This window comes from Epinephelus lanceolatus, chromosome 8 (assembly GCF_041903045.1).
Source record: "Epinephelus lanceolatus isolate andai-2023 chromosome 8, ASM4190304v1, whole genome shotgun sequence".
In the NCBI taxonomy this organism is placed as follows: domain Eukaryota; kingdom Metazoa; phylum Chordata; class Actinopteri; order Perciformes; family Serranidae; genus Epinephelus; species Epinephelus lanceolatus.
The window spans coordinates 22,369,315-22,383,016 of NC_135741.1; the positions used below are offsets into that span (position 1 = coordinate 22,369,315).

Below are 13,702 nucleotides of genomic sequence, written 5' to 3' on the forward strand. Positions count from 1 at the left end.
AACACATTTTCATTCTGACCTCGTCACATATTGATGTTTGGTCATAGGCTTTCCATGTCCACATACAACGTGCAAGGTACCCTGGGTGCGTTGGTTGTTGGACGTACTTGGACGCGGTTTAAAGTTCTGCCTGTTACATGCATTGTCTTCTTTCAAAATACACTTCCGTTTTCACAGGAAATTTAACATTTACATACAGTCTCTTTCAAAATAAATGCACTACATGAGTACAACACCACAAATTGACGTTCTTTTTCCTTCAACCACAAACACACGGTTAGGTTTAGGCAACAAAAACACATGGCTAGGTTTAGGAAAAAAGAACAGGGTTATGCTTTAGAATCTTACGGGACAAAAACACCACTCTCTCAATCTCGTAACCATGGAAACTGGTAACAAAGGTAGTTAGCTAACTAGCTAGCTAACAGACTGCTACAATAGGGATACATTTAAGGTCAACTTCGAAGCCAAAGCTAACTATGGAGGAGTGAACTGAGGACTGTGTATTTTGGGGGAAAAAATCTGCATATTGAACCTTTTACTGAGACACTTTAGTACATTCCTCGAATCATCCTTAACGTTTGTGAAACAGAATTGCATTTCTCCAAACAATTTGTAAAAACAGCGCCACACAGTGGTTAACCTGCAAAAGCTGTAACCTGTTCAGTTATGTTGCCTTGGTCCAGGCCATTGAATCTGCCCACACTCCTGAATACCAGTTGAAAATGGAAACGGAGTGTTACGAGTTGACAAGTCCGTCCGATATCAGGCATTTGTTAGTGTATCTCTCAGAAGTTAATATTTATGTCAATGAACATGTTGGTTCCCTCAGACTGACAAGTCCTTGTGTCATTGTCTACAAACAAGATCGTCATAACACTTATTCATGTTGTCAGTATAACAGTGTGTACTCTGTAAATATTTTAAAAAGCACAGTATGGCTAACGTTTTGATGACAGTGCTTGAAAATGCACTTTTTCTGTTCGGCATATTTTAATTTCATCAGTACAGAGTTACACATTACTGTATGCAGGAGACTGACTGCAGGAGAGTGGCCAGGATTCACATTTATGCCTTTACTGTTTGTACTGTAATTTGTTGACAGACCATAAATCTGCAATAAAGAAAAGAAAAAGACAAGACTGTTGTACAGTTCTGTACAGCACAATGGAAAAACACACAAAATTAGAAACGTAAATATAGGAAACTCCCCTTTGGCAGAGCTGCACATGAGCTATTTTAGAAAACTGGTTGATGATTGGTTGATCTGACGCTTCACACATTCCCCGTCATTAGTGAAAGTCAAGAGTACCCTGAGAGCAATTCATCAGTTCAGAACACAAAAGATGGCTAATGGAAATGTATAGAAAGTGTGCCTGACAGGTTGTGACAACTGGTTCAATCATTGTGCTCACACCTACACAGCTATGCAATCAACTAATGCCTAGATGTTTTGAGGGGTGAGATTATTCAACAGAGAACCAGTATAATACATTTGATCAACATGGCATAAGCGACAGCAGACAAGTGTATATAATTATTGTATGAATGTGCCAAAGCATTTGCAGTTTGTTCGGAAGAATAGAAAATTACTTTTTTGATGTGCAGAGGTGACAAAATAGGTTGAGGTTGAAGAAACAATTTTGAGAATTTCAATTCTGACATGAGAAATGTACAAAAGCGACACATTATTGACGGCTCTGGTTACTAGATATTTTGTAGACATGACCGGCCAATGACTTTTGGGGGCCTTAGATAAGATTTAATTTGTGGGACCTCCTCACTGTAACGTGTTGCCACATTTAATGGTAGTTCAAGCACATATAATGCACAAATAAGCATGTAAAGACCTAATAACAGTAACACTATGGTTAAACCTGGGGGCCTCCCGCTGGAGGTGATTCAGGCACATCCAAATGGTAGGAGGCCCCGGAGCAGACCCAGAACACACTGGGGGGATTATATATCTCATCTGGCCTGGGAACGCCTTGAGGTCCCCCAGGAGGAGCTGGAAAGCATTGCTGGGGAGAGGGACGTCTGGGGTACTTTGTCCCGGATTAGCAGATGAAAATGGATGGATGGACTATTGTTAAATAGACTACAGTAAATAGTATTTGTCTGTTACCCCCTAACACAGAGTTCTGTAACCTTTCCAATCAACAGAGTCATTTTTGGCCAAAACAAAAAGAAAAAGAAAATGCCTGGACCCACAAAAAAAATGTTTAGCCTTAAAACGAAGGTAACACAGCCTATTGAGGCTAAATTAGCCAATAGGTCTACATGAGTATTCATTAATATGTTTCAACACAACATAGCTGAAGTGTACGGTTATGATTGTTTGGGTCTTTAACTTTGCAGTGTTGGTGATGAAAGCAAATGAATCTGTCCACCACTACTAAATTCTCAGTTTTTCTTAGCTAGGGAGACTCGAGACTACCAATAGCTATTGAGGTTTTGGTTCAGAGGAAAAGTCACAAGGCCACAGACTGATGATGCACATTTTAGTTGACGAAATGTTAAAACATTTTTTATGCAGTGTGTAGGCTGCACACTTTTACAATTGGAGAATTTAAGAATCACTTTTGGCCTACATCAGTGATGAAAAATTACGTTATTCATTTACGGGTAATTTTTTTTAAGTCACAGGGAGCCACTGGAGAGGGGCCAAATGAGCCTGGTCTCACTCCGAAGTCGTCGAAATCCAGTGCTTAGGCAGTGACTTACAGCGTCACAAATAAACTACAAAAAGGCATCCGTTAACGTCACCATGATACGCGGCTGGTTGCTGTTGTAGTTTAACGGTGCCTGGCAGCATCAGGGGGAAACATGGCGGGACAAGGACGAAAATTAAGGCAGCAAAAGTTCGACTAGAGGTGGATGGGTCCAACAAACACGGACTTTCACCCAAGAGAGCAGTGTTTGTGTCACTTCAGATTCTAAAGCCAAACCCTGTTATTTTGTCCTAAACCTAACCACATGTTTTTGTTGCCTAAACCCAACTATATGTGTTAATTGTTGAAGGAAAAAAAACATCAATTCGTAGTGTTGTACCAACGAAGCGTGTGAAATTTCCCATGAAAATGGAAGTGTATTTTGAAAGAAGACAATGCATGTAACAGGCAGAACTTGACACGGCGTCCCAGAACGTCAACAACCAACACACCCAGGGTACCTTGCACGTCATATGTAGATGTGGAAAGTCCATGGGCAAACGACAATATGTGATGAGAATGTGTTGGCCAAAGAGCCACAGGTTGACTACCTCTACCCTAACCATATGAATATTCTCTTCCAGGGCCTTTTACTTAATCTATGTTTTCATTAGAAAGGGCTGAATCTCTCTGTCTGAATGAAGCAATTCACACAACCAAAAAGATCTGATGCACGAGGCATCCATGTGGTGAAGAACATGCATTTATCACAAATGTCAAATAATATTGTGCAACGTCTGATACAGTGACTGAAGGAGAAAGAAAGACAAAGAGCACTGTTTAAATCAAAGGTTACCATAAAATTGCCCAAGAAAAGTGCAAAAGTTCTAGTAACAGGTAAATGTAAATATTTTAATAGGAGCAAAATCTGTTGGAGCACTAGTTTGGAAAATTAAAGGTGTGTAGTTTAGTCTAATTTCAATCAAATGAATGGTTTTTTTTTCTTTTAAAGTGACTTTTTCTATACCTTTTGAAACATCAACAGTGTGTTGTCAGTATTTGTTGGCTGCGACATGTCAGTTTGTGTTTTGGAAGTTTCATTTTTATTTCTTTAATATCTCGTATTCATTTAAAAATATGCTTTCTAGGGGGCCTCCAGTGATCACGGGGCCTAAGCAACTGCTTGTAATGCTTAATGGATGGGGCCAGCTCTGTTTGCAGATTCAGATTTTACACTTAAAACATATGATCACCTTATAAAAAGTGATGCATGACGAATGATTTAACCACCCAACAGCATGTAAAGTTGTTCAATTTAGTTCAAACTATTAAATGCTGCTTGAAAATGCAATACAGGTTAAAATATGAAAGTGAAAGAGGGTATTTTGATATTTTATGTACATTTTCCTTCACTTGTAATCCACTATTTCTTTCCACATTGTAGTATTGCTACTTTTACATAGTAAAATATCCACTGGCAAACACTCCTGTTGTGTGAAAAAAGTGACATGGCTCATTCAGAAGTCGTCTCCTCTAAGGCTACAGAGGCACATTTATTAGAGTGAGAAAAAGATTTTCACTCACTGATGAAATACAGATGGCGTCTCCACGGAGCGCACGCCTGTTGTTGTGTGTGCACACAGAAGAGAAGCGCATGCATGTTTGCATATAAAAAGCATCTGTTCAATACAATTCTGGCCATTTGAAGCCAAGAGCTGAACGCAGGAAGGAATACACTATCTGAACAACAACCACGGGATTATGTTGGACTTAACTCCACTGTGGAATTCATCCCACCTGTCCACAGCCATCAAGGAAACCTGCTCTATCACACTCCACAGCATCTCTACCCTCCCTGGGCTCCATCTTCAGTGATGGCTGAGTGGAGCTGGGTGGCGTACACAGTACTAGAAGTAATTATTGCTGTGGCGTGCTGCCTTGGTAATGTGCTGGTGGTGTGTGCGGTGTGTGTTGGTATCCGGGATTCTCTCCGGGAGCCCACTTTCTGCTTCCTTGTTTCCCTGGCAGTGGCTGACCTCCTAGTGGGTGTGGCCGCTGTGCCCCTGGCTGTACTGTTGGATGGCTGGGTGAGTGTGACCCCTGACCTGTGCCTACTTCTAAGCTGCGTTGTGCTTGTGCTGACTCAGGCCTCTGTGCTGTCACTGCTTGCCATCGCCGTGGATCGATACCTGCGGTTACACACGCCACTCAGGTGAGGTATGCATTCTGACACACATGGATAACATGCATGTTGATTTGTAGAATAACCATCTTTCATTACATCTTTGTTTTGACCCTGTCAGATACAAAGCCCTTGCTACACAGAGGCGTACATGGATGGCTGTGTCTATCTGCTGGATACTCTCATGTCTGCTGGGGTTCACCCCTCTGTTTGGTTGGCGCAACTACTCCTCTCTACCATCTGACTCCACCAATACATCCTCCTCCTCCTCCTCCATCTCTCCACCATGCACCTTCCTCTCAGTGATCTCCCTCCCCTTCATGGTCTACTTCAACTTCCTGGGATGTGTCATGGCACCCCTGCTGGTCATGACCCTGCTCTACACTAGAATCTTCTGGAGCCTGCAGGGTCGTCTCAAGGACAGCTGTCCCCAAGCCAAGGCCTCTCTGCTCAGGGAAAAGAGGCTGGCCCTCTCCCTGGCTCTGGTTCTCATTTTGTTTGCCGGCTGCTGGATTCCTCTGCACCTGATGAACTGTCTGCTGCTGTTTCAGGGTCCTCAGGCTGTCACACAGGGGACACTCTATACAGGCAGGTGGCTTTTGTAGTCCGTATACAGTCATGTTTTTATTCTCATGCTGAGAAATAAGTTTGGAAAGTTCCCCTTGTGTCTTTAAAGTTTACCTACTTACTAGCAGTTAGAGTGAAATCTAATAAATCCATTTCCTCCAGGTATTCTCCTGTCTCACGCCAACTCAGCAGTCAACCCCGTGGTCTACGCTTGTCGCATCCCAAAGATCCAACAAGCCTACAGTCAAATATGGAGGCGCTTCCTCGTGAGGCTGAACTGTTGCCATGGGGACGAGCAACTTCGCCGATCAATAACAGGCAGCCGAGCCAATCGCACAGAGACATGTGGATCGGGAGGGAAGACCACACCCCTAGAAAAGACCAGAGGGTCATTTTCAGTCCAGTATGTTTGAGGTTTGAGTTCATGGGACTTTTGACAGGAAGTTTTCACCCACTCACAAGAAAATCACTGCATCCAACAATCATTTAAGGCTTTATTAAACATGACCAACTATGAGAATACAGACAGCCAGTGAGAGTTTGAATTTGTGTGTAGTGTTTGGTTTGAATGGATCCCTGCATTCTCTCACTTTGCCACGGCATTCAGTCGCAAACTTTAAATTAGCAAAGCTATCTCAAGAGTCGCCACTAGAGGGTGCTGTAGACTAACAAACACAACAGCTGCTGCTGTACACAAACCATGAAACCATCAGAGTTGCAGTGGGTGACACACAATTTCAAGGTTTACTCTTTTTGGACCACTGATTTGAGGCAAATATGACTTTATTGAGATGTACATATTTTTGTCATGTGATAGCTTCAATCAATTCATCACTAACTCTTTGCCGCACTTGCTCCTGTCTTTCTGAGATCTCTGAATAAATGTGATACTTAGCCACGAGAGTGTGTTGAGCATTCATGAGTGTTCAGTGAGCTCCTCAGGGAAGGCAATAGACTGTATAGTTATCACCTGAGCAGGGTGCAATCCCACCCACCAAACTATACAACCTACTACCTCACCCTGACAGAGCCCAAGTCAGACACACCGCACGTTCACGTCCTGTTTGAAGCCTAATTTACTTGCGCTAGAAAAAAAAAAAAAAGACAATGCTTGACACAGTGCATTATGTTGATTGCTGCGAGAGTAAGTTTTTGATTGGACGGCATGATTGCCCATCTGGAGATGACAGTCGGCGAGTGGCTGACTCAGCTGTCTCCTTGGGAAAGACAGTAGATTGTATAGTTATCTCAAAAAGAGGTTACACAACCCCACAACTATTCAATCTACTACCTCAGCCCCAAGGACAGCATCCACGTTGCTTCAGCATCAAAGATCCACAAAGGTAATTCTCCTGCAATGGCACAGAGAAAAACAAGAGAGGGTTATCTTAATTAACTATTCTCTGGGAAATACATGCAAGATAAAACTGGGTTAGGCGGTCATTTTTTAAGTGTATATTTGTGTCACATTTTCGACTGTTTAAATTCAGTCCTGGCACAAAGGAGTGTGATCGTATCTTCAGTTTGATCTCTGATTCTTTGTTTTTGCTCCTGGTATTGATTCAAAATCATGACTTATGGCTGTAAACCGCTTTAGGACAACAAGTCTTCAATGGCCGAGATTTGGAAAAGCATCTATCACTTCTTAACAAAAGATGATTTTACATATTGGCACATCCTCACCGATCAACCAAGCTTCTTTTTTTTTTTTTTTGGGTTGGACACGAAGCTGAGTGTCTTTAAGAAATCCGTTCCATTAAAATAAATCACAAATAATTTAACGGTAAGCAGACATCGGAAAGTGAGAGCACTAATGTGTGAAAACCCAACAAACAACTCACTGGCTTCCTGAGACTCTGGCATGTGATCGAAAGAGAGAGAGCGAGAGACAAAAAAAACGAGCTGCTCGACTCTGTGCCAGGAATTCGTTTCCGTTTTTGCCAAAAACTGAGCTCATTCCAGTGGGCTATCCCTGTGTAGGCTGGCTGCTGCTTCTCAGACGGAGGTACACACACAGATGCCTGCAAATATGGCTTCCACCAGCTGCCTCTGATTGAATACAAGGCTGGGATTCTGCCCCCCAAAACATAACAAGGAAACACAAAATGGCGTCTCGCACATCGGCCATTTTAGGTCTGCTAAAAAACACTGTAAGATCTAACTTTCGTTTGTTGTTGTTCTTCTTTTATTTTTTAATCTGAGCCTGCTGTCTGTTGACGAAGAAAGAGCAGTTGTTCTATCGACAGTGACGGAGAATCAATCTCGTGCCAAGCACTGAGACGAAGCCAACAGACACAACGGCATGCTCACTGTCACGGGTGCTCTTACAAAGTAAGAGAGCAACTCGGACAATTCTTTCAAGACAGCCGGAAAGTTCACGGAGAAAAAGCAACATCACATACAGCACGTCACTGGTACCATTAACAGTTCAGCTTTAATTATATGTTTGGTTTCCTAGACTTTTATTGACCTCACTAGGAAGACTTGGCTCATCATCAGGCGGCTAACAGCTGAACTCTTACGGGATAATGGTTGGGATGGGCCAGCAGGTTAACATGGCAGCTACTGAAGGGTTAATGAGTGCCAGACTAAATGCCAGACCTGGGCCTCAGATAGACAGAGAAGGGGTTAGGAGGTACACTGCTTGCATAAATTAGCATACAGCCACAACCCCTGAGACTTGGTCCAGACCAGCCCATAGTTAGCATGCAGTAGACCCTGCTAGTCTGATTACAGAAGACCAGACAAACAGAAGGGGGCAGGGGGGTGTTGGCATGATGCCCAACTCTGCCACCGTGCCAGTGACAGATCTACGAGCTCTGTCCGGTCGCCGAGAATTGTCCCCTGACTGAAGCCGTGTTTGGACGACAGACTAATAGTGATATGACACAGTGTACCGGGGAAAATGGGTCAAATTAATGAAGATTTAACAGGACATCTGAGCATGGCCCTCGAATGAAAAAAAGAAAATGCTTTAAATGCTTGTGGGGAATTCTGTGCTTCTGGGTTAAATGCGAAAATTGGCGTCCCATTCCCTGCACAACTCCCGACTGTTTTGGAAACACTGAGGCCAAACTCGGTCAGTCATGTGAGCTCTATTGGGCGCTGTTGTCTGTGATCGTGGACTTTGTCTATGGCACATAAAAGGGGCACACATGGCTCGGCTGGGGCAAATCATTTTCTCTGTCAACAGCTCCAAAATAAATGAGCCTCTTGCCAGTGGGGCAGCTGAGGGGATCTTGAAGAAAAGACGAGGAGAGGAAGAAATATGGCCTACTGAATTGACTTCATCTGCCTATCAGACAGTCTGTCTGTGCATCTTTCACAGCAGTATTACAGCTAAATGGTGGTAAATTCATATTAGCAGTATTCTGTGTAAGCCAAGAAGCACGGACCTTGTCCTCTCTTGCCCTCTGATAAGGCTGCTCTGCTGTGACCAACCAGGATATGTTGTTCTGGAGTCAGTTTCCTGACTTTCTTTGAGTGACAGTCACATGTTTCTTTTGGGTTTTCCAAAACTCCACATCAGATAAAGTACTGGGAATTATATCTTTTTCTACAACAAACAGATATACAGCAACAGCATCTATAAACTCATACCTGACACTGTTTCAAACATGCAACGCCCAATATTTGTTTTAAACAAATTCATTTTCATAATACTGCAACAACTGCAAGATAAGACGGCCTTTTAAGAAAATTAAAAAGTGTACACCTAAAAAAAAAGACAAGATGCTACGATCAGATTATCTACTTATTCCGCTCTTTTGTTAACTTAAAACAAATCAAAATGGCTGCTAAAGTGAACTGCCAGTGATTATTTTACAGGTTTTATAAACTTCTAAAATCAACCTGCTGTGCTATGAAAACACAAGAAAAACCACCGCTACTGCGCCATCTTAACAAATCAAAATCCATGCAAAAATGAAAAATATCGTGGAAACAATAGGCCGTAGCTTCCTCCCCGACACTGTGAAAGGATGCAGGTTTCGTCGGATTCATTCCTCACTCGACACAAACGACGTAAACACACAAATTAATCAGCGAATCCCCAAGCACACACAGCGCACTCAGTTGCCAACAAAACTCCTTAGAATTGGAGCAGATTTTCGCAGGAAGCAGAGGCAGGGAAATACCTATTGGATTGCCTGGTCCCTTGGTCCGCGAGATGGGATGAATGCTTGGCAGACACAACGGAGGGGGCACCAGACGATTGGTACAGGTTCTTGTGTGTTTCTCTCTCTCTTTCCCTCTCTCTCTCTGAGCTTTGTGCCAAGAATGGGCAGTGTCTGTGTGCCAGGCAGAATTTCAATGAGGGAGGAAGGAGGTGGTGATGGTGGGCAACAAGGAGGAGGAGCGGTGGGGGAGCTGGAGTTGGCAGAGGAAGTATGCCACACAATAAATGGCAGGACGAAGAATTCCCACAGTTAAAAAGATGCAAACGGATGTCTTGTCTTATTCGCGTCCAGCCTTACTCTGGAGATAAAATTGTGCCCAGGCATGTGGCAGATACGAGACGGAGGGCTGCCCCTCAATAGAGCGCTATGGCGATTTTATCGTACCTGCTTTATCATCTTCCCCACTCCCTAAGGAATGCCTGATTCCTACATTAAATGACGAAGGACGGGAGCCTCTTCCGTGCCCACTTGGCATGGTGCCCGCTCTGATGTTCCGTATATCCTCATTAACCAAGCGCAAACACACAAGGCTCATGCTCACGTGTATGTATGTATACAAAAATACACTGCACGTACACATGTGCTTACACACTCTGGCAGGCGCAGCGCAGTTGCTTGACCTGTGTACATGAAAGGAGCTCATCCTATCTGATCCTGATTTACCAAACGTTAATTAAATTAAAATGCTTCCAGTCCTCTGCCATCAACTCCTCTGTTCTGCAAGACAGAGTGCTGCACAGACAAATGTTAGGCTCACAGGCATAAGAGCAAGGTAAACATGTCGGGCAACGTGTTTGATGAAAAGATAGTATGACCCAGATAAGGCAGGAGTATAAGGGAGCCATTGTGTTGACTATCACAGTGTCCAACAATCATTTCAACTACAGATGCACACAGAGAAGTGGAGCTAAGTTGAACGATAAGTATTTTAAAAAGGTGGCAGAGCGCGCACTCATTCCACTTTTGTAAATCTCCTATTTTGACATCTATACTTCTCAGGTTGTCACAACATTAGACATGCATTTTCATATGAATACATGAATCTTCCAGATAATGAGGGTTATTTGCTGATGAAATAAAAAAGAGCACAGTTTCTGAGTCATTGGTGTATTAGCTGAAGTATACCCTCCAATTACCCAGATGGCCAGATGTGTTTCTAAAACCTCTGAATGAAGAAAATGCAGATCAAAGGTTCCTTTCCTCCTCCTCATTTACTCACTCTATCCCCTCTCCTCTTTTCCACTTGTCTATGCTTTTGCTAATGTGCTGATGAGATGTGTGGTTACCATGGTTTCAAATGTTTCTGATAGCTCAGATGCCTGGCCTGGCATGTTGCTACACGCCCACATGTTATAGCATTCACTAATGCCACACAGAGCACGCCATACACACACACACACACACACATGCATACATACAGGGTGTGCATGCATATTTGTTTGCATATACAGTACACAGAGAGTATGCGTGCAAGAGTGCAAAGTGGTGTATGTCAGGACGAAACAGCTGCAGCTTCCTGCATGAGAAGAGAAACTTCCTGTTGCCTCGCTGTAAACTGCGGCTGGTCAGCCAAGATATCAACCAATCAGCTATGTTGAGTCTGAATGCAGGAAGTTAGCCTGACTGCCTCTCGGAGAAAAACTCAGAAATATTATGAGGCAACACGATAAGTTTATCTGAGGATAAGCGAGGGGCGGGGAAAGAGCTCTCCCACTCCTGCCTCTCGTTCTGTCTCTGTAACCCTTGTTTTCTCTCTATTGCTGCAGCTTCTTCTTTCTTAACATTTTCCTCTCGTCACTGTCACATGTCCATATACACGAAGAGAAGTTTGTTTTGTTCCATTTTTTTGTAATATGTAAATTAATTTGCTGTGTAATGCCGAAGCTGGTTGATTTTAAATGTCAGAGGCTGGTGCAGGGGAATTAGGAGTAGTATACCCATGAATTGAGAGGGGCATGTTGAAAGAGTCTGCCCATATTCACTGTTTCATAAACACGTGGCACGAAGGCGCCATCTTAACACCAACCCGTATTTAGATCAACATACAGTACTAACAAAAAGCAGTCCAGTTAGAGTCCCGATTGTACATATAATATGAAGATCCATAAAACCATTCTATCTGCGTTAAATTTCTCGTCTAAAAGCAAGCTGAAAGATCGAATCGGCTGTTTTATCTAATTCGGAGAGTGCAGCGTATATTATGCTTTTGTTTCTTGGTATTCTGGCCTCTGATATGAGACTGTAATCAAAATATGCAGTGTAATATGAATAAAAAAATTGTTTTCTTGCAGATGAGTAAGATACACATCAATCAGGCAAACGCAACTATTTAGGTTTCCTTTTTTAACCTCTCTTTCGACAGGCAGGTCACACTGGTGGAATCTTGATCTAACTCAGGTTTCATTTCTGCCTCAGTTTCCTCTGAAGTACAAAGTATCACATACAGTAGCCCATGACGCAGTGTGTCAAGGCAAACATTGCAGTTGCCACCTTTTAACAAAACTGTCACACCTCTGCATCGCAGATAGATAAAAGTCACGCACAAACAGGATCCTGTGAAATAACTGCCACATATCTGAGTTTTAACAGTGGCAGAAAGTGCACACAGCGTGTGAAGGGGAACAAAGTCAATATTACCCTCGTACTAGCTATCATAACGGCTCGGGATGATAAGAAACCTGCCACTTGTCCTGTGGGCGCAGCTCTTCAGCGCTGGTCAGCAGCTAAACTTGCACTGGCCTGAACACAACAACAGCTCCCTGGCTCGGTCGACCCTCTGAGGTCAGAAAGTAACCGAGAAGGCCTGTCCTTTCTCCTGCCAGTCTACAAAGAGACACCTGTTCAGTACGAAAAGCCACAGAAAGACTTTACCACCCTGTCAGAGCCTGCTGTCCTGGAGCAGAGAGGGGAGAGGAAGTGGGGGACAGGGACAGAGAAAAAAAGAGATAATGGAAGCAGGAGAAAGAAGGTGGTCAGCAGGGAGTCGAGGAGTCCCTCTGAGCTCTAGAAAAGTTTCTCCTGTTATGTCCATTGAGCCAAAATGGCGGCGAGCGGAGTGCAGCGTGGCAACTGACGACGATAGACACATTTACAGGAGAAAGACCACGATGAAGGACAGAGAAGAGGGCGAGAGGAACCGGAGGAGAAAGATTATAGGGCTGTGAAAAAGATGGGAAGAGGTGTCGCAGGATAAAAAAGCAAAAATACCTGGAGCCTGTACGTGAGCGGCGGGCTGGGCCGGAGGACTGGAGGAGAAGAGGGCCGTGATGGCGGGAAGAAGGGAAAAGAGAGGAGTAGAGCACACCCTCTGAGAGCTACACCCCCTTCCCACAATCCCCTCCTACTGGCGTGAGTGCGTCTGTCCGTACACAGGGTGACAGGGGGACGTCTGCTCTCACACAGCCCTATAACACATACACAGAAAACGCACACAAGCCACAGTATCAAACACTCTGAGTACAACAAAAAGAGACTCACAATAGACTCACGTTACTTGCAGTTGCGTATGACCAAAACGGAGGCAAACACACAAGCGCACAGACGGAGGACACTTCAAAACACAAACATACACATAATCAATTCGCCAGCCTTTGGATCGCCCTCTGCTCTGCCCTGTGCTGTGTTTGCCTCGGTCCGCCTGCCCACTTTGGCACTGCTGCCAAGAGGGAAGGGGAGAAAAAGGAGGGGAGGAGGGGGGGGGGGGTGTAGAGACAGAAAGAGGAAGGGAGGGACATGCTGTAAGCGAGAGAGAGAGAGAGAGAGAGAGAGAGAGAGAGAGAGAGAGAGAGGAGAAAGAGGAGGAGTCAGAAAAAAGAGTTAAGAAAGAGAGTGAGACACAGACAGACAGACAATAAAAAGAAAGAGAAGAAACTGTCGTGAGCAGACGCGGTGACACAAAACAGCAGGACAGCAGCTGTGTGCACTCTGAGAATTTGTATGTTAATCATCCAACATCCAAAAACACACCTCTCACCTTGTACTGCACTTATTCTATCCTGCAGCGAGACAGACATGCACATCTGCCATATTGTTCCGTCTCACCATATTTTTACAATCGATAGATCGAAAACTGGCTTCAGATTCAAACTATAAACTGACGGACATTCGTCGTCAAGTTCTCTCGC

At 43.8% G+C, this 13,702-nt stretch overlaps 1 protein-coding gene and 1 long non-coding RNA gene across 2 annotated transcripts; one reads left to right on the forward strand and one right to left on the reverse strand.

Moving 5' to 3' along the window:
* Positions 1 to 3,428: 3,428 nt before the first annotated feature.
* Positions 3,429 to 5,819, forward strand: LOC117257914 (adenosine receptor A1). Its single transcript, XM_033628327.2, has 3 exons — positions 3,429 to 4,863; positions 4,955 to 5,421; positions 5,563 to 5,819. Exons 1-3 carry the CDS (start codon positions 4,526 to 4,528, stop codon positions 5,811 to 5,813), a joined length of 1,056 nt encoding a protein of 351 aa, XP_033484218.1. The 5' UTR covers positions 3,429 to 4,525; the 3' UTR covers positions 5,814 to 5,819.
* Positions 5,820 to 5,880: 61 nt separating this feature from the next.
* LOC144464155 (uncharacterized) lies at positions 5,881 to 13,241 on the reverse strand. The gene is made up of 3 exons (XR_013491942.1): positions 13,148 to 13,241; positions 12,786 to 12,982; positions 5,881 to 6,752 (listed from the first exon to the last, which is right to left on the reverse strand). It is a non-coding gene; the product is annotated as an uncharacterized LOC144464155 (long non-coding RNA).
* Between the last annotated feature and the right edge of the window lie 461 nt (positions 13,242 to 13,702).

Bases quoted from the DNA above. Each gene is read 5' to 3' on its own strand.
- LOC117257914 (XM_033628327.2), top strand. From the start codon at position 4,526: ATGGCTGAGTGGAGCTGGGTGGCGTACACAGTACTAGAAGTAATTATT. The intron at 4,864-4,954 runs GTGAGGTATGCA...TGACCCTGTCAG, and splicing joins CGGTTACACACGCCACTCAG to ATACAAAGCCCTTGCTACAC. The intron at 5,422-5,562 runs GCAGGTGGCTTT...CATTTCCTCCAG, and splicing joins ACAGGGGACACTCTATACAG to GTATTCTCCTGTCTCACGCC.